The 20,170-nt window shown below is 41.6% G+C and overlaps 1 protein-coding gene across 4 annotated transcripts in view; it reads right to left on the reverse strand.

Annotated features, from left to right (window-relative positions):
* Positions 1-229: 229 nt before the first annotated feature.
* LOC134533137 (cytosolic phospholipase A2-like) overlaps positions 230-20,170 on the reverse strand; it is a 55,133-nt gene continuing 35,192 nt past the window's right edge. For 3 of the 4 annotated variants that reach the window (XM_063370442.1, XM_063370440.1, XM_063370443.1), the window contains 7 exons: positions 15,282-15,540; positions 9,259-9,392; positions 7,454-7,533; positions 6,447-6,640; positions 3,938-4,119; positions 2,990-3,182; positions 230-1,146 (listed from right to left, as the gene is read on the reverse strand). In XM_063370442.1, coding sequence (XP_063226512.1) covers positions 464-1,146; positions 2,990-3,182; positions 3,938-4,119; positions 6,447-6,640; positions 7,454-7,533; positions 9,259-9,392; positions 15,282-15,540 — 1,725 coding nt within the window. In that variant the 3' untranslated portion in view covers positions 230-463. The remainder of the gene's footprint in view (positions 1,147-2,989; positions 3,183-3,937; positions 4,120-6,446; positions 6,641-7,453; positions 7,534-9,258; positions 9,393-15,281; positions 15,541-20,170) is intronic. The other variant, XM_063370441.1, reaches the window with a different exon arrangement.

A 20,170-nucleotide genomic window follows, 5' to 3' on the forward strand; every position in this document is an offset into this window, starting at 1 on the left:
ACGATGGCGGAGGAACCTATTAGTCACCTATCCCGAGTCAGAGGCCCAAATAATCCTGGTTCGTGCATCGTTTTTTGTTGTGGTAAAATTTTACAATTCAGTTAGACTTAGGTATTTTATATAAATTATCTGATAAATCGTTAAAGTATTTAAATCTTCACAAGAATTCGTTATTTTTTTTGGGGGGGGGGAGGGGGAACACTATCTAAGTGACATTTAAAATACCATAAAATCATGAACATCCTTTATTCGTATTCAAATAACCACACCTTGATGAATACACTTTTTCCAAACCATAAACATAAGAACCAGTAACGATGTTTCAAACTATTTTCTTATCCAACCATTCTACCATTGTCTGTAATTGTTTTTTTTAAACATAAATAACACTGTAAAAACTTTTTGTTTTAAAATGGTTTTATTTTTATTCCAGCCGCAAAATCGCAGGAGCGAACGACGAACTTCAGACATGTCCGGTACTACTCGGCGGACTTTGGCCATGTCCGGGACTGCTCGGCGGACCTCGGCCATGTCCGGGACCGTTCGGCGAACTTCGGCCATGTCCGGGACTGCTCGGCGGACTTTGGCCATGTCCGGGACTGCTCGGCGGACCTCGGCCATGTCCGGGACCGTTCGGCGAACTTCGGCCATGTCCGGGACTGCTCGGCGGACTTCGACCATGTCCGGGACTGCTCGGCGGACTTCGGCCATGTCCGGGACTGCTCGGCGGACTTCGGCCATGTCCGGGACCATTCGGTGGACTTCGGCCATGTCCGGGACTGCTCGGCGGACTTCGGCCATGTCCGGGACTGCTCGGCGGACTTCGACCATGTCCGGGACTGCTCGGCGGACTTTGGCCATGTCCGGGACTGCTCGGCGGACTTCGGCCATGTCCGGGACCATTCGGTGGACTTCGGCCATGTCCGGGACTGCTCGGCTGTGGGCCCGAGCGCAGCACGGCGCGGCGCAGCTGCTCCCGGATGAGAGGCTCGTGCAGCCGGACGTTGAAGTCGACCAGCGCCTGCAGGCGCCGCAGCTGCAGCGGCTCGAACGAGAACTTGAAGCTGGAGTACGGCTTCTCCGGGTCGCTGAAGATGTCGAAGTCCGCGAAGTCGCGCTCCTCCTGGGTCTCGCGAGGCACCCCTGCTGGACACGGTCACCCAGACCCTTGCAGCGAGCATTGGGGCGCGGTTACACAGGACCCTGACCTGATTCAACTCTTACGAGCGGTTGCACACAGTCTGAACCTATTTTATCGAGGACATTTCTCATTCAACCTAAAGCAAAGCTTCTTATTGACTGTATTGTTGAGTGTATAAACAGTTCTTTGCGAAAAATTCAAGCTGGACAATGTTCCTGGCACAAGTTCGAGTGATATTTTACCGACTGCAACCAAACTAACTAGCAAGTTAATATTGTATTGTTTTAAAATTGATGCTGACAGTATTCTCTAACAGGGAAAGACTTGCTCAAATAAATAGGATCCAAATAATATTCGTTCGATGACATTAGACAATCGGTTTTGGAGTTGAACATACTGCACACCAACTGCAGTGTAACCGTAAACTTTTGCGTTTGTGAGCATGTTTACTCAAACTTGTTCACCTGAAGTTGTTCGGCATTTCCATGTAACCGCGTTTTTAGGCAGGCTTTACAAACTACGCAAGAAACACAATAACATAAAAAATGCAAGACAGAAAAGTTAAATAACGTCGTTTTCAAATACTCTTTTATAAACTACCAACACGAAACAACGCATTTCCCAACTTGCAATATCTTGCGTTTCGGCTTGCGTTTCCGCCTTCCATATTTGAAGGGAAAAGTTCCGAAAACTTTTAAGACGCAAACCTTATGTGCATAGATATCCATGATGTTTATATTATATTCATGACGTTCACTTGTTTAAATTTCGCACAGTGAAAGAAAATAACAGTTTTAATCATATCATTGGCAATTCCATGATAAACATGACTGAACAAAAGAAGCCCCGAATGAAATACGTTTTAGATCGTTTACAATTTCGAAAGTTCCGAAGTTCTCCGAGGTTTTCCAATCGCTCGTAAAAACACCATATTGCAAAGATTTATATATATTACGATCATATAGTATTTTAAATAACGCTAGCCTAACCAATCGTTTATTTTATTTACGATAAACTTTCCTAACCTATCGTACCGGGAAAAAAATAATGACCTAACATGTATTACAATGACCGAACCTAATCTAAAATAACATTTTACTTCGGTAAACTTCGGAACTGTTCAGGTTGTCTTTGTGGCTTTCATCCCTGTGAACTATAGGTTATCCTTGACAATTTTAAGCTGTAATGTTGATGGCGTGTTACGACTTGCCTGCTTTGTAAACGACCGTGTTATTCTTGCATTTATTGCGTGTTTCGATTATTGAGTCTATACATTCCTTTCTTAGTATATAAACCCGTTTCTAAGCTCCTATAACGTCCCTTTGACAACGAGATCAAAATACACGGCAGCAAACCACATCACATACCAAGAAATCGTCAATGGCATATAGTAAAAAAAACCGGGGGAGGTTACGCATGCGTCATCACGTTGACTCTGCGTGGAGCCAAACACTATCTGTCCAACTGATGTTCCGCGCTATGTTTGCGGGACACCCAAAAAAAAAAAAATTCGTCCAAACGTTATTTACACACCGTGAAACAGTTTTCAAGGACTGTATTCTATGGCACTGACTAAGTTTAACGACTGAAATTTATAAATCATACTCTATTAACTACACATCCAACGTGGTCAAACACACGAACGGCATGAGAGCACGTGAGTTTGCTGGTTACCGAGATTATATATGTTTACGCATCACTGGCTAGTACTGACTACTTGGAGGGAGGGGGGGATGATTGATTCTCTCCCCTCTCCAACCACCCCCCGTGTACACCCCGGTGTTAGTTTCCTCCTGAGGACAGTCGGGTGACGCTGGCGTGGTGGTTGGAAGAGGGGCGCGCGCTCACCCACGTCCTTGAACCGGCGGAAGGCGGAGTTGACGAGCACGAAGTGCAGCACGACGGGGCAGAGCGGGTCGGCGGGGTCCTGGAACACGTATAACTCCCGCGGCGGGCCCGGGGGCAGCTGCGCCACCAGCTGCGCCACGGGCGGGAAGCGCGCGCGGTGCAGCCGAGCCCACTTCTCGGCGAGCACCAGCTCCTGCGCCACCCAACAGCACCACTCAGCACCGTCAGTTTGGACTGTCACAGCTTAGAAACACTCGCATTAGAACTATGGCTAATTATATACACGTAACTTAGAAAAAATTCAGATCGGAGAAATTTAATTTACTTATGTCTAAGTGGTGTTTTGAAAAATGCATGTTTCTAAGCTGTAGTATTCTAAGTTGCATATTTCTAAGTTGTGTTTCTTAATAATGTACTTATAAAACGTGTATTTCTTAGTTGTGTTCCTAAGCAGTGTGTTTCTAAGTGGTGTAATCCTAGGTAGTGTGTTTCTAAGTAGTGGGTTTCTAAGTGGTGTGTCCCTAACTAGTGTGTTTCTAGGTAGCATGTTTCTAAGTAGTGTGCTTCTAAGTAACGTGTATCTAAGTTGTGTGTTTCTAAATGGTGTGTTTATAAGTGGTTGGTTCTAAGTAGCATGTTTCTAGGTAGCGTGTTTATAAGTAGCGTATTTATAGGTAGCGTGTTTCTAGGAAGTGTGTTTCTAAGTAGTGTTTCTAAGTGGTGTCCCTAACTAGCGTGTTTCTAGGTATAGTGATTATAAATAGTGTGTTTCTAAGTAACGTGTATCTAAGTTGTGTGTTTTTAAGTGGTATGTTTATAAGTGGTTTGTTCTAAGTAGCGTGTTTCTAAGTAGTGAGTTTCTAAGTAGTGTGTTTCTAAGTTATGTATTTCTGAATTATGCGTTTCTAAGGTGTGCCAGCGGTTACGAGAGACGGCGCAGGGGCTTGCCTCGAATGGCGAGGCGTCGTCCTTGGGGCGGTTGGTGAACTCGAAGGAGAGGAAGAGCGAGACGCGGCGGTGAGGTCTCAGCAAGGGCGGGTAGGGCAGGTTGAAGCTCAGCCCTGAGTCGGCCACGAACAGCTTCCTGGTGTCGGGGCACACCGGCTCGTAGAAGCCCTCGAAGTCCTCGTCTGCGAGACACGCGGGCGCTCGTCTGGGCGGAGCTGTCTCAACCACCGACACTCGTGCATCTTCACTTGACAACTGGTGTTTTGTCACACCACTCTATACAGCAGCGAGAGAACAAGACTAGGATATTTACCTCGAGGACAAACGACTGAGGCTCAACCTAGTACAGCATCATCAAGTGTAGCCTGAAGGCCATTGAGCAAAGTGTCCGTGTCTACTCATTACATTTCATCAGCACAGCCTCACAAAGAAAGTTAATGTTTAAAATCACTTAATGTGACTTAACCAAAAAAGAGATAACAAAAAAAGTTGCTAGTTTTATATTTTTATAACTCAACTTCCTAAAATGCCTAATGGTTTGAAAATACCGTATATGTGACCTAACCTAAACAGACCACACTTTTCTTCTATTTATTTCATTATAACCTAACCTTACAAAATAAAAGTGTGATAGTTACTTGTGGGACCTAACCCAAATGTGCATATGTATTAAAGCTGCATTAGTATTAGGATTCCTTAAAACTTCGTAAGCATTTACCGCAGAGAAATGTTACTGCGAATCAGTTCTTGGACAGAAGTGCGAAATAAATTCTTCCATTCGCTCGGAGCCAGACAAACCATGGCCACTTCGACAGCAGAGAAGTAAGCTCTGTTCAAAGTAAGGTTTCACTTTTTTTACAGGTGTGCCAAGGGATTTTCAGAAAGATGGCTAAATATTCTCATAAAATTAACAAAATAAATATTTATGCATTATTAGCTAGCCTGGTGTTACATGAAGCTGCGTTAGTTTTGTTCATGATGTCACAGTGTACTGCTGTCAAAATCTAAATGTTCATTGAAAACACCTGTCAATATAGTGACAACTTCTCTTGAAAAATTTGTACTTATTTTTTTTAAAGTATGAATTATAGATGAAGCCGACTAAATGAATTTGACTAGTAATACTGTAAAATAAATTCGCAAGTAAATTGAAAAAAATACTTGTTTGATAAAACTTGTTAATTTAACAAAGTGATTTCACTTCAGTATGAACAGTCAATGTTACCCTATTAAAAATTGTTGCCACATAAGTCGTGCAAAGAATTTTGTTCCCCAAAAGTATAACATGTTTCATTTATTTTTGTCATCTATAGTGTGGTTATTTATGATTGCTTAGAAAAAAATTTAGACACAGTATCTAATAATTTGATACAGGGTAGATGTGTATATATATATTAATATATATGCATATAGCTTGAAAACTCAATACTTTTTACTTATTTTGTTTTATCATAACTGGTCTATCAACTGTTCTTGGCTTGACGTTGAGTTCTGGGACACAACTAATGATATAAATTAATTGATAATATGAGGGCTGTTTCTTTTTTCAACCTCCGATGGGCTATATAAAAGAGACAAATTTACATAACACTATTCGCAAATATTACCGATAAGTCTTGACGTGGGACCCAGTGCGCCGGGTCTATTAGTCCACCCGCCTCACAGCTGTGTAATGAGGGAGAGGGAGATACAGGCGCTGGCCCTGTATCTCTATTCACTGGTGGCTAATCCCTTCGAAGAAAGGCAACGATATGAAAAAATGCCTCGATCGTTTTGGCGATTAAGTAGAAAAATTTGTAAGACCCTGATTAACTTTTGGTAGTAAAATGACAACGTTATGTAAAGTTGTCTTTTTATTTTACGTGACGTCTAATAAATCGATGAACGCTGGCTGCACGCAAGAAAAAGTGTCCCGTTACGCAAATTGTCCTGTTACGCTGTGTCCCGTTACGTTCATTGTACGCTTGCGCCGCATCTATCTCTCCTCCACTCGATTGGAACAACCATCGATTTGACTTTTTCGAGGCACATTAAACTTGAAACACTCCCATTTGTTTACTACTTTTCCTATCATCGTCCCATCCTTAACAGAACAACACAGATTGGATAAATTGTATTGATTAAAAAGCAAACATGTATACAAATTATAATTAAAATAATCTGTTCGTTAAAGTAATAAACATATTTGAATTAATGAGTGCAAATAAAAGAAAATTTATCAATTAAATTGTAGATTTCATTTCACTCCACTTTTTTGAATCCATACAAAAATAGTGATAATTCAATTTAAAGAATGATTCAATTTTATTCATAAAAAGTATGCAATCATTTCATCAACGTTTTTGTTATGACGTTGTCGCGTTAAACTATCGTCCGTAAACCGACTTTACAGACAACCAATTTTTTTTTTTTTTAATAGTACATCGGAGGTTAAAAATAAGCCTCTGTATTTGGTCGTAGCCAAGTTCGTCCGACCGAGCCCGGACACGCGCGAGCGTGAGGGACGTACCGTCGTCGGCGGTGGTGAAGGTGGCGGGCGCCGAGGGCTCGCTGGCGGAGAACTGCACGCCCCTCATGGGGCTGAAGACCACCCCGGCGCGCCCCGTCCTGGTGTCCACCAGGCGCCCGCGCAGCAGCCAGCTGAGGATCCGCTCCGCCCTGGACGGCCTGGGCTTCTTCCTGCTCGCGCGGCCCAGGTGGCGTCTGCCCCGCCAGCAACAACCATCATTCTATACAAGCTTTTTTTATCCATACGTTTGAGAGACATGCAGGTATGAATACTTTAATGCTTCATTAAGGTTTTCCAGATAAACGTAGACACTAAACAACAACATTATTACCGCTGCATCAGTCCAACCAACAAACGGAAACAAAATTCTGACGCGAACTGAAGTAACGCCACTCCCGTGGCGTGATGGAAATAAAAATATTAAAAATAAAAGAAAAACATTTTCTAATCAGAATATCTGTCGCGTTGACGTCACACATGTGTCGAACGTAATTAGCTAGGAGAATTATTTTATTAGCTTCGTGTTATTTCAGCGGTTAGCATGACGACGCGTGATACTTGAGAGGCGAAAAATCAATATTGATGGGCAAAATTCCTATAAAAAATTTAATTGAATAAACCTAATTGAATTTTTAAGAAAAATTCCTTCGAGGTGCAAACGGACCTACCCTAAAAATGAACGTAGTTTCATATTTCATGTATCTGCGCTATAATTAATAAAATTGAAAAATTATTTGTATCAGTTTTAAATTTTCATTCAGTATGTGTGTTAAAGGGACTGGTGAAATATTTTCTGATAATAAAATAAAATAATTAATAAAAAAGGACTAGAGAATACGCAACTCAGTAACTATCACACAAGTGAGAGGCTCTGCCTTGTTATCTGTTTGTCCAAGCAACACCGTCTCGCACGAAGCAGAGCTTGCAGATAAGCGATACGGGCCACGAGGAGTGTTCTGTGCGCACGGCTCACCTTATCCTGTCCCTCACCTTATCCTGTCCCTCACCTTATCTTGTCCCTCAGGATCCTGCGCAGTCTCTTCCTGGATGACCTCGAGGTCCTGGCGCCGTCGCCTCTTCCGCCCGCCTGCAACAACACACGGCTGGACAACAACAACCCGGCAACAATCAAGCCTGAAACCCACATGTAAAAATAAAAAAATCCCTACACATCTAAACGTGCAGGTTTAAAAGTTTATAAATCTGTAGCATTCTACACACGCGGAGGTCAAAACAAGAACTCACTTGTAGCTCTCATGGACTTGACTGTTCTTCAAGGTGAAAACAATCTTGAAATGGTGGATCGTAAGCCCATGGTGAGCGGCCATAACCATACTGAGTATGACTGACTACGCACATATGGAGTAACATAAAAAAAGCCCTCAACTCCCCATTTACCATCCACTTAATTAGTATCGATTGGTTTGCGCAGCTGGGAAGAAGAAACACTTGGAAGTTACTGAAATTCTTCATACTGGCTTTTTCGAACTTTACAGTGTTGCTAAAGGGCCCTTAATCCCACGACGCACGAGACAAGTAATATACATGGGAGATGCTTTATGTGGTATGTGGCATAAAGAGGAAAGAGGAAGATGAGGAAACCAAATACCCACTTATACAGATTGTCCATAAAATAATGTCCCAGTTCCAATAGTATATTATTACAGTTTAATTTACACTATTTACAAATCATACATCAAATTGAAGGTAAACTAACCTACTTTTTCTTACAAATGTTCGATATGTGCACCTTTAGTTGCACGACACACGTCCAACTTTAAGTCCCATTCTTCCCACACTTTGGTTAACACGTCCGGAATAATGGAAGCAATAGCCTCTTAAATTATGTGTAGGGAAGCATCGAGTGAGTGAGAGTGTAGAAACTAGACTTATTTGAAAACTGGGAATGGTCATAGCCATTGGAGGGGCTCGTAGTTATCCTAGACGAGGGTGGAACTCAAGTAAATAGACCGCAGGGTGAAAGAGGGTGGGCTGAATAGTTGTAGGTGTAAGTCACCTATTTATTCATTTCAGCACACAGCAACCGACATTTAAAAGCGTTTAGTATTACGGCAATCAACCCATAATTTATGCAGCTATTAGGCGGGGATTGGTCGCCTGGGACTCTCCAACCATGTTCTTTTGCTATCAATTTTATGTTTACGATTTATGTATACGCACAATAAACAGGCTCAAGTTTGTGTGTGACGTCTAATGGCGTAAGCGTGATGTTCTCTAGGGAAGGTTCTTAATTTCGAAACAAGTATTAGCCACAATTGAAATACTTACTGTTTAAGACTAAAAACTTTAATTTTCTCTACTTATTAAAAAAAACGCAGTTCGATGTCCGTATCTTACAGTCAGAGCACGAGGCTCTGTGACTGCTATGACGACAGTGCAGTTTGCTTTAAATCATTATTTTGGACAATCCCCATTGCTAGTGTGCATTGTATGTCATAGAGAAAACTCAAAGAACGGAAAGTTTAATATAAGTACACAATCTCAGAGGAAAAAAGTCAAAATCAAACCGATGTTAAACATTTGAGTTAGAAAAAGGTCTGTTCGACCTTTTAAACTCTTACGTGATATGACATAGATGTTTTTGGCTTGTTTTTTCCCTTCTTCTGTGTGTTTGTGTATTCATCTTTCTTTGTCCGTCATTCGGACATTCTCTGTGTCATAAACTGCAAATTAGCAATGGCTTACGTGCACCAAATAATGATTTGAAAAAGTCTTCCGCGTCGCGAGAATGTATTCGGAGAAAGCGCAGTCTGCGGCGTACGCCGTCACAGGCGTCGTGCACGAGGCAGACCTTGGCTGGGCTGGGTCCACCGTCCTCTTCGTCGTCGTCTTCGTCCTCTCGGCTGCTGGTCCCCGAGTCGTCCTCCGCGGCGCTGCCGTCCACCTCGGTCCAGCAGCCGGCCGCGAACGGGCCCTGGTCCGCACCTGCCGGCGCCACGAACACTTCTCGGGAGTCACAGTCTGTCTGCGCGCAACTCCGCGACTAACGCGAATCGAACAAGCTAGTTCCACATCTATACCGCGAACCTCTTTCCAGGAACCTCCGAAAACCAACCAACAACAGACAGGTCGCCTCTTATCGGCCCGGTTAGCCCGGAAAACCAGAAGATAAAGAAGTCACTGATCGATCGGCAGCACCGACCAATCACAGAAGCCCATCTGCCATTGGCCACACAAACCGGCCAACCAGAATGAAAGAGGCCTCTGATTGGCCAACAGATGTAGGCACCAAAAGAACACATGCGCAGGTAACCTAATCCCAAAAATTCCCCTGATTAAACCAGCCTTCAAACAACAATATAATTTAATTTCAACCTACAAAATATATAAATTTAAATTCAATAACTGTTAAAGAAAATTATATTCAAGCAACTGTGTCATGCATTTAATTTAAAAACTGCTAAAAACAAACTTATTATCCTGTTTACCAACCCACCATAACTACACTTGCTCTCATTTCTAAACTGGAGATTATGGGCGGCAATCCGCTCCTGGTACTTCTGGCGGACTCCGTGGTTCGATGCCCAGGAACTGGCATCTGCCTCGTGGTTCCTAAATGCTGTTGCGATATCCCCGCGGCAGCCGGCAATGGCTTCATTGTAAGACATACTATTACGAGCTATCCCACACAGGAGTATGTAGAGGCAAGATAACATCAGGGGAGGCGGTCTCTGCAGGCCGCACTGCATAGTGTTAAATATTTTAATGTAATTCCTAGTGATAAATGTTTTGTTTCTTTCGTTTATTCTCTCCTTAGTTTCAGGTGCTGAATGGCGGCTGAGTGGATGGTGAGTGTAACCACCCACCACCAGGAGCGCTTGCGTCCCTGGTTGAAGAAACCCAGTACTGGATAAGACTTGGAAGCGGATCTCGCATCCAAGTGGCCCCAGTCCCCGCGTGGTAGACTCTTTTCGACTCTTCATCCAGAAAATCCTCTGTCTCCTGTATTCTCCTACAACATTCATTGCACCCTGCATGTTTTTCTGTTCGCCGGGGTTTTCCCTGTGTCTTTGCCGGTTTTACCTGTGCAATCTCTGCTACTGCTGGCCAATCCCCGCACAAAGCCATACGATGCATGCGACCCTCTCCCTGCATGGCTCATCCCAGCAAGACTAGGCGTATAGGCTTCGGCCTGAGACGCACCTAGGTCCCTCCCTAACCCGGACCCCTCCAAAATACACTTAGTTTTAGTTAGGTCAAGAAAAATATAAGATCCTAAGTAGGATGCTACCTTGATTATGGCGACTGCAGTGCTGACCGAAACGTCGGTGAAACCTTCGTCCTCGATGCAGCCAAGTCTCACAAGCCAAGAAACTTTAACAAAGGAGGTTTTTTTCCCTACATCGTACTTCTGTCCATTCCCATTTACGAGGCTTTTCACGAGTATTCTATGTGCAGCGGAATTCCACTACGGGCACCGTGAAACGGCACAGACGGAGCCAAAGGTTTTATGTTTCCTCCCTTCAACATTCCGTCATTCCCCCCCTTCCGGTCAGCAAACTTTCCAATCCGTCCGGCGTGAAAGGGAGAAGCCGTGGCTGCGGCGGGAAGGTTGGCAACTCCTGCTGTAGTTCGAACTCAAACAAAAATGGCAGTGAACGCAAGGAAAGCCGTGGCCCGTGTAGCTAAAATGCGTATCTTTCTGCATTTTTTAAAAAAACTTTATTCACACGAATGTGGCAACTGGGTATCAATTATCAGGTTTCTCTGTAACATATGCAATCGCCTTGAAAAAGTTTGTAAGGTGAGATGTTACAATAAAAAAAATATCGACTTTAATCCTAATTTCACAAAATAAATTTGCTTAATTTAATTTTAATAAATGTAGCACAGTGGTAAGACACTTTACTCGTATTCCAAGAGTCCTATGTCGTAATATTGGTCCAGCCACACTGATAACAAGAAATGTGTATTGGCATATGCTATGATCATTCCTATTTATAAGCCATAGTCAATTCCGTACCAAATATCCTTGTTTTGTGTAGTGTTTTGTTGCCTCAAATGACCTCGATACGGACGAGGCGTTAAAACCCAAAGAAAATAACAGTAAGCACACAGCTGGTTTTCGCTGGCCTAAACGTTTTATGGAGCCCTGGATAAGATTCAACGCCAGCATCTTTATGCCATACGCTTAAGGCCGTGTACGTATTCAGTCACACGGCTACGTACTTTCCACGTCTCAAGTACTAGAATAGTTCAGACATGTATAATTTTTTGTGTCTACAAACGCTACTAGCCATTCTAAAAAGACTGTTAACATATATATTTTTTACTTTTAAATTTTTATTATCACCGACCATTTTTAGCTCAACTTTTACACTTTATTGCTAAACACGTGAATTTATTATGATTTATGATTCGTGATGTTTGAACCCGGGTTCTCTGAAGTACAATTTCAGTGTCTTACCACCACGTCTACTTAGCTAAATGTGTATCAAGGATTGGCCATCCACGCTTTGCCACGTGGATACTCCAAGAAGCCACTTGTTACCATGCTTATGCGATGACCTACGTCATGTTTAAGGTACAACTGAAACATCAGGTGATGTGTCGCTTTTACATTGCGTAAACTGTTTTAAAAAAACTGTCTTTGAAGAAAAAACCTAGTTAGCATAATCAGGCGTGGTCAAGCAATGTCAGCAGTATATAAATGCCGGGCCAGGCCCTATGTTTTCTTATGGGACTACGATTTTATGTTGGCTTCTTGTGGCGACTTACAAATCGTAAGGATTCGGCCATGTTCGAACAGACACGGGACCATTAAATTCTTGGAGTGGATGCTCCAAATGGTAAGAGCCGGGACACGATTGCATGCTGAAAACCGAGTAGCGACCGCAGCTTATCGGTCAATGCAAAAAAAGCACAGACAAATTTTCTTCAAACGTAAAAAAGTCTTAAGCTAGCCCATCACGTAATGGTAACATGTGTGTGAAAACATCAAACACCAGGTACACGCCACTGACCCAGCGCACTCCAGGCGAAACAAAATGTTTACATTCTTTCAGTGCACCATTAGTGTTTTCCAACCCGAAAGCCGGCTTATCCTCTACCTCCCCTACCAAATCTGCGCCCTTTTAGCGTAGTTTGGGAGTCAACCTACAGATTTGTATTAAACATTCCAGAGCCAGTAATGAGCCAGAACTGTAAAAGGGATCGCTACCTCTTTTGATCGGGCAGCGCACCATCAGAGCCATTTCGGTGTTGTCGGAGCAAAAACAAACCATATCGCTTTTGGCACTCCAAAATATTGCCATTGCGTCTCGATACCGCCAAACTCGCGGAAACATTTTTGATATGCCGTTGACGTAAGACCTGCCTCGCGCGCCAGTCGCGGCAACGTTCATCACTCATACCACACTTCCACACCTACCCCTAGCCTGCCCACCTTCCCCTAGCCTACCGGCCAATCCGGAGCGAAGATATGCCACTTCACACACACGTAGAAATATATATTGTTCTACGCACACACGTGATATTTTCAGGCTAAATTATCAAACCAAATATGATTTAAAGCTAATTAAAACTAAAGACAAAAAATTTTTAATTCAAAATTTTTTTGTCTCACAAATTCTCGAACTTTTTAGAGTTTTTCAAATTGTTACCAACTTGCATACGATTATTCCAACAATTACCGACCAGAGTTCACGTTTACCAAAACTAAATTGACAAACTTAATTATCACAAAAAAATTTAAAACAATTAAAAAGTTAAATACCATTAAATAATACGTGAAATCAGTGCAACCTTTTTGTGGCTACGCCACAGCGTAGGCCACAGCACAATCACCGCAGAGTCTTGGGTGTTGCGACATGGGTGTGTGTTTGGCATAGGGGGGAGGGGGGGAGTGACTTGAATTACGCCACAGCTCGCCATCTCTATACAGTTCCTAACTCCACGATGTGAAGTTAGTATAATACTTCATTTAAGAATTTTTTTTTCACACACGCCATTTTTGTTTACACTACACGTCATAATAAACCCCAATAGAGAACAAAAATTATGAATATGTAAACACACAGAAAACAAGCCAATATAGAAAATATAAAAATAAAAACATAGCACATAATATTCTGCGAAAGGAATATTACAGCACAGATCGACACAGTGGGCTCACGACGACAAAACATTTTCAAAACCAACAATGAAATACAGACGAACCCAACGATGATACCAAACGGATATTTTGTAAAACGACGACGACAGCACGGACGAACACAGAAGGCTTCCTACGACACAACAGCTTCGGGAACTGATATTTGTTCCCGTTCTTCGGCACAAACGGACCACTGTTACTCTGTGACACACAGTGCAACAGCAAAGGCGTGTGCAGGGGTGCCAATCCCCCACGATGATAAAGTCGCATTCCTTAAAACCAACAATCCTTCTCATCTCGTAACAAAAAAAAAATTACCTTACCCAGGACTTTAAATTCGATAGTGTCCAACCAGTTGTTCCGAGGGTCCTAACCCAGAAAAAATATTTGAAAATTAGTTTATAAAAAGTGTTTTTAATGCAGATTTGATGGTAAGCATCTAAGATAAATATTGCCCTTTAGGGACAACTAACTTAAACTGATAAAGAGGTTGAAATCCGCCCCCAATTGTTCTCGATGGTGCCTCGTGGGGAAACCTAAGATGCACATAAAGTTCTGCCATTCCCGATTACACCAGAACAATTCACCTTCGGCCAACTTCGGGATTTGTTTTATTTTTGCGCAGGAAAAATGAATTCAAATATTAAAAGTGGTCGGTTAGGTTAGCTACATTAAAATACTTTAAAACACTATGGACGGTTAGTTAGGTTAGTATAGCTACATTAAAATAAACAGAGATATATAAATATATATAAATAAATCCGAGGTTGGCAGAAGGTGAATTGTTCTGGTGTAATCGGGAATGTCAGAACTTTACGTGCATCTTAGGCTTCCCCTCCTCGTGGGTGACCATGCACGCGGTATGTATGGTAGGCTACTGACGGGCAGCCTTTCTTTTCACAGACGAGAGAGCCAATCACCCGATCATGCATCTTCGGTTTTTTTTTCATTGCAAATAAATATGGCGGTGTTGATAAAAGGATACTAATGGTCGATTAGTAGAGACCGGAAAAATTCGCGTATTCATTTCACGATATCATAGAATCCAAAAAACTGTACCTTTATGTTGCTTCTCTGATTGGCTCACAGTTTATCTGAAGGACTCTGAGCCAATGAAAAACCTTTAACCAAAAAAATTATCGAATCGCAAGCGTCCCAGTTGACACGTGTCACGAGTCGGTAACCAATGATCAGGTGGCATTTGCCTTAGTATGTTTAGGGGATTGTGGAGTATATCCTAGAGGTCATCCAAAGCGCGAATTTTTTCAGTCTCTATCAATTAGGTTAGGTTAGCTACATTATTAGAGACCCGCGAATTTCGCGGATTCAATGACCTCCAGGATAGACTCCACTATCCTCTACACACTCTGGCAAATGCCAACTGTTCATTGGCTGTTGACTTGTGAGTCGTCTCAACTGGGTGGCCTGTGATTCGACACTTCTATGAGTGAGGGTCTCTAATTGGCCCTCAGTCCTCCAGATTAACAGTGAACCAATGACAGAAGCAGCACTAAGGTATCATTATTTGAATTTTAGCATAACACGAAATGAATCCGCGAAATTCACGGGTGTCTATACATTATAAATACTTTAAAACATTGTGGACGGTTGATTTGGTTAGGATGGCCACATCAAAGATACGGGAAAAAAAGCATGAATTTCGGGGAACTCTGGGTTTTGGCTGTTGGGTCTGTGGAAAGAAGGCGTGGTAGGCCACTGACCCGAGGCGCTGGCGGCGGCCTCCTCCGGGTCGCCGGCGGACGAGGGGGGAGACAGCGCGTCGGCGCGGCTGCTCTCGATGACGCGGCGCAGGAAGATGCTGAAGGCGCTGCCCCACACGCCCAGCAGGTAGTGCAGCGGCGGCTCGCCGAACAGGCGCACGGCGCGGCCCAGGTAGAAGCGCGCGCCGAACTGCTCCGGCCCCATGAACAGCGAGTGCTTCAGGAAGCCCACCTGCAGCGGGCTGAACTCCACCCAGTCCTGCCGGGCCGGCACGCCGTCAAGTCACACGTCTTCACAGCGAGATGGCGGACCGCACAAACCCGGGCAGCCTTCTTTTCACAGACGAGAGAGACAAACTCCCGACCGTGCATCTTCGGAGGTTCTTTTTTGTTCATTGTAAATAAGGTTTTTTTTCTGTTCCACCCACCGTTTCTTTAATAGCCTGACTTGTTACAAGGGATTGTATTCCTACCAGAGAAATATACCACCATTTTGTCTGGGCAATCCGCCTTGGAGGAGCCGGGGCGCGAACCCGGGTCCTACAAGTTACAAGGCAGGCGCTCTACCCCAGAACCAGAGTAAATAAATATGGCGGTGTTGATAAAAGTATACTAATGGTCAATTAGGTTAGGTTAGCTACATTATAAATATTTTAAAACATTGTGGACGGTTGATTTGGTTAGGATAGCTACATTAAAGATACGGGAAAAAAAACATGAACTTCGGGGAACTTCGGGTTTTGGCTCTCTCGTCTGTGAAAAGAAGGCTGCTCGCACAAATCTACGTGTAGTCACTTTCATAAATATTACGGGACATGCCAAACGTGTTGGCTAGATAAATGAACCTTTACGATGCTGTAACTACCCAGCAATATATTTAATAAACTAATATAGTAAGAACAAAGTTTAAAAATAAACAATATACTGGCATTAAATAAATTATAATACATATTATCCGTAAAGATTACTGTCATACTTCCTAGCGCAGTCGTTCAAAATTCGGTATTGGAAGTTTTTTTTAATTGCAGACTACTCGATTATATTGTGCTTTAAGGAACTATATGAATACATTTTATTTGTTTATCGTATTGCTATAATATTATTGAATATATATTTCAGACCATTGGATTTATTTTTTCATAGTAGGTAGGCTTATAGATTCTATTTTTACTTAAACTAGGGGAACTGTGCCTAATAACGCACCGCTTCCTAATTCCGCACCCCATGGTATCTCGGCCGGTATGTGCTGCAACATAGCGGCAATAAGCACAACTTGTTGCTGCGTGCAAAGTATCGTGTTGGTGGGAGAGTATAAGCATCCTCACAAAGATTTGCGTGTGCTAGGAGAGAATGAATTTTTTACTGTGAGCTAAATATTTGTAAGGGGCCACTTCTTCGATTTGTTTTAACAACAAAGATATGTGTTTTTTACAATTTGACTGTATAAATAGCGTGTCATAATACCAAAGTGTTGCTAGTAAGAGTGGTTATTTTAATTGAAGTTACGTTTTTTGTAACAATGGCCGTCTTTTGTTTTGCTTGCATTTGCCGAATACCGCACATTGAAGTAGTCCTAATATCGCATGGTGCGATATTAGGAATATCTTAAATTTTCTATGACTAGCAGCTTAATACAATACAATGCAACCTACATTACATTATTATCTAGTCAGATATTATACATTATTGTATGTGGCATGTTACTTACATAGTTAGTAAAACAAAATATGTCATAAGTAGAAAAATACCTAACTATTGAAATTACTTTTGCGTAGTTTGAAAATAGCAAGCGATACATTGGTTAAAGCAAACAATTTTAAAATTGTCACATGAACACACATGCAAGCACGCTGCCTGTAATGCTATCTGAGTGAATGATTTGTGATGTGTAGCTTACAGTTTTGTTTTGGGGGATGTCATGCATATGCATTTAAGAGTTTATTTCAAAAGAATGTATATTTGGCATTTTTCTTTACAGATGGCGCCAAAAAAGCGCAAACAGTGGTCACAAGAAAACATGAGAGATGCTATATTAACAGTTAGAGGAAAAGAAATGGGATTGTCACGAGCATCGAAACTGTTTGATGTTCCTTAATTTACATTGAAAGACAAAGTTAATAGTCGTGAGGAAGATGTAGATAAACTAGTTGCTACAAAACTTGGAAGGAAGCCAGCATTTGATGATGAAATAGAGGAGGCATTGGTAAGGTACGCATTGGAAATGGAGGCTAGGTTTTATGGCTTAACAGCTAAAGACATTAAACGAATGTCTTTTGAACTGGCAGAAAATAATGGTAAATGCCATATTTTTTCTAAGGGAGAAGAAGCAGTGGGATGGAAATGGCTACGTTCATTCATGAAGAGAAATTCACAACTTAGCCTCAGAAAACCCCAAGCAACATCACTGGGAAGAATAAGAGGGTTCACACAAGAAAATGTCAAGCTATTTTTTGACATCTTTGAGCCATTTATGGATGTTATTAAACATTCCCCAAATAATCTCTACAACTGTGATGAAACAGGTCTTACTGTTGTGCAGCACAAAGTTAGTAGGGTGGTTTCAGTAAAGGGGAAACGTCAGGTCGGAGCAGTATCTTCTGCCGAAAGAGGTTCCTTGATGACTGTAGTTACGTGTATGAATGCCTCGGGTCACTATGTCCCATCACTTATAGTCTTTCCTAGAGTCAACATGAAACCAGAACTGCTTGATGGCACTCCAAATGGTTCTATAGCTGTGTGTCATAAATCTGGTTGGATACAAATGGACAGTTTCCTTCAGTGGTTCCAACATCAGTTCTTGGCCATTGTGAAGCCTAAAAAAGAAGATACTGTCATATTGGTGCTTGATGTACATTATTCCCATACCAGAAATCTTCAACTACTGGAGCTTGCTCGTGAAAATGGTGTGCACATTGTGTGTTTCCCTCCCCCTCCCCCCACTGCACACACAAAATGCAGCCCCTTGATGCTGCATTTATGTTGCCCCTGAAAACTTACTATGCTCAAGCAATGTAAACTTGGCTCAAGCAAAATGAAGGCAGAGTGGTAACTCACTATCAAGTTGGAAGACTTCTGGGAGAAGCTTACAACAAGGCAGTTACTGTTGCAACAGCTACAACTGGTTTCAAGAAAACTGGTTTGTTCCCTTGCAACAGCAACATTTTCGGTCAACATGAGTTTGTTAGCGAGCTCAACAGTAGCCATCTATACAACGATAAAGTAAACAAACCTCATACGACACCGCTCTACAAAACAAAGGAAATCGGTCGTTAGGCATATCAACAGCAAGTAGGCCTATCCAACAAGAGCTTCATAAAAGTCCTAGTGACATCTGTTCATCATCTCAGCCAAGCACAATCATGGCGTCAGGGATTCTAGTAGGTCCTGCTGACATTTCACCTGTGCCTTCTCTGAAATCCAACCAAACAAAACCATCAAGAGGGAGAGGTCGACCAACCTGCCCTGCTGCCGCACTGACAAGTTCGCTTTACAAAAACAAACGATCCGATTATGTGAAAAACATATCTATAAAGGGTAGAACAAAACAGCTACAGATGGGCTACAAGAAGAATACTGCACGAGGGAAAAAAGTTGTGAGATAGGTAAACCTCTAAGCAAGAAGGAATCTGTTATGGAGCAACAAACAAAAGAAACGGAAGACGAAGATATCACTGTCTTCAGAATCAAGTAAAGAAGAGATGGCTGAACCTCTGACAGTTTCCACAGATGAAGAAAATAGTGACGATGAAGATTGTGTGTGTCCTTACTGCAACCAGTTGTATTCACAAGACAGGCAGATGGAAAAATGGGTTCTCTGTACAAAGTGTCACATTTGGTGCCATGAAGAGTGTTCAGGAACAGATGATTACACTTCATTCATATGTGATTTTTGTCTAGAAGGGTAATGCTACAAATATTTTGAAGATTTACGAGACTCGTATTGATTTCATTGTTCTAGTTTGAAAATGCACATTTAAAATTTAGTTTTAATTAGAAACTCTTCTTTTGCAATATACTAGTATAAGTAAACTAGTATACTAGTAAACTGAACCATGTGTTAGTTATTCTTTTTAATGGAAGATGTGCCAGATATATTAGTTTAAAAAAAATGGTGTCCCAAATATCGCACACTAGTGCGATATTAGGAACACTGTTTTTCAAATGACGAAAGTGCATCAAATTCCTTTCTTTGTTATAAATTGCAAAATAATAAAAATTAAATCATGTCCAACATAACATGTTTTGCAGTAATAACCCTAATGTGCTAAACAGCTGTTACTTATTTTTTTAGGAAATTTGTCTCCACATAAATTAGCATTTTCAAAATGGGTGCGATATTAGGCACAGTTCCCCTAATATTAAATAAATTACGTTTGTTATGAAATTAATTTCCACAAATTCGCATAGCTATAAAAATATAACCATATAATAGTACAACTATTTATAAGCATCTAACGTGTGTGGTAACTTTTCAATGAATTTTTAAAACGGTGGGCAGTATTTTAATAAAAGTTTCTGTCAAAATTCAGGTCAAAGCCGAAGTTTAGAATTTTTCAAATATTTTTTTTTGTTTTTATTGGAGCCGTTTCATTAAATAGTTTAGTGTATTAAATAAAAAAAAAGAATAAAATCTATCTTCTAACATAAATATTAATTTAAAATTACAGATATTTGTAAATTAGAACATTTATATGAAAACAAATGTACCACTACAAATTAGTGTAGACAGTAATACCTACTGGGTTCGGAATCTAACCCGGGAATTTATACTTTATGTTGTCCCAGTACTTAAATTGTAAACTTTTTCCTGAAAAGCTTTCCAGTATTAACTGGATGATACAACAAAATTAAGTAGATTTTTTAAAAATTGGATTATCGTTCCATGGTTT

Source organism: Bacillus rossius, chromosome 6 (genome assembly GCF_032445375.1).
Source record: "Bacillus rossius redtenbacheri isolate Brsri chromosome 6, Brsri_v3, whole genome shotgun sequence".
Lineage (NCBI taxonomy): Eukaryota > Metazoa > Arthropoda > Insecta > Phasmatodea > Bacillidae > Bacillus > Bacillus rossius.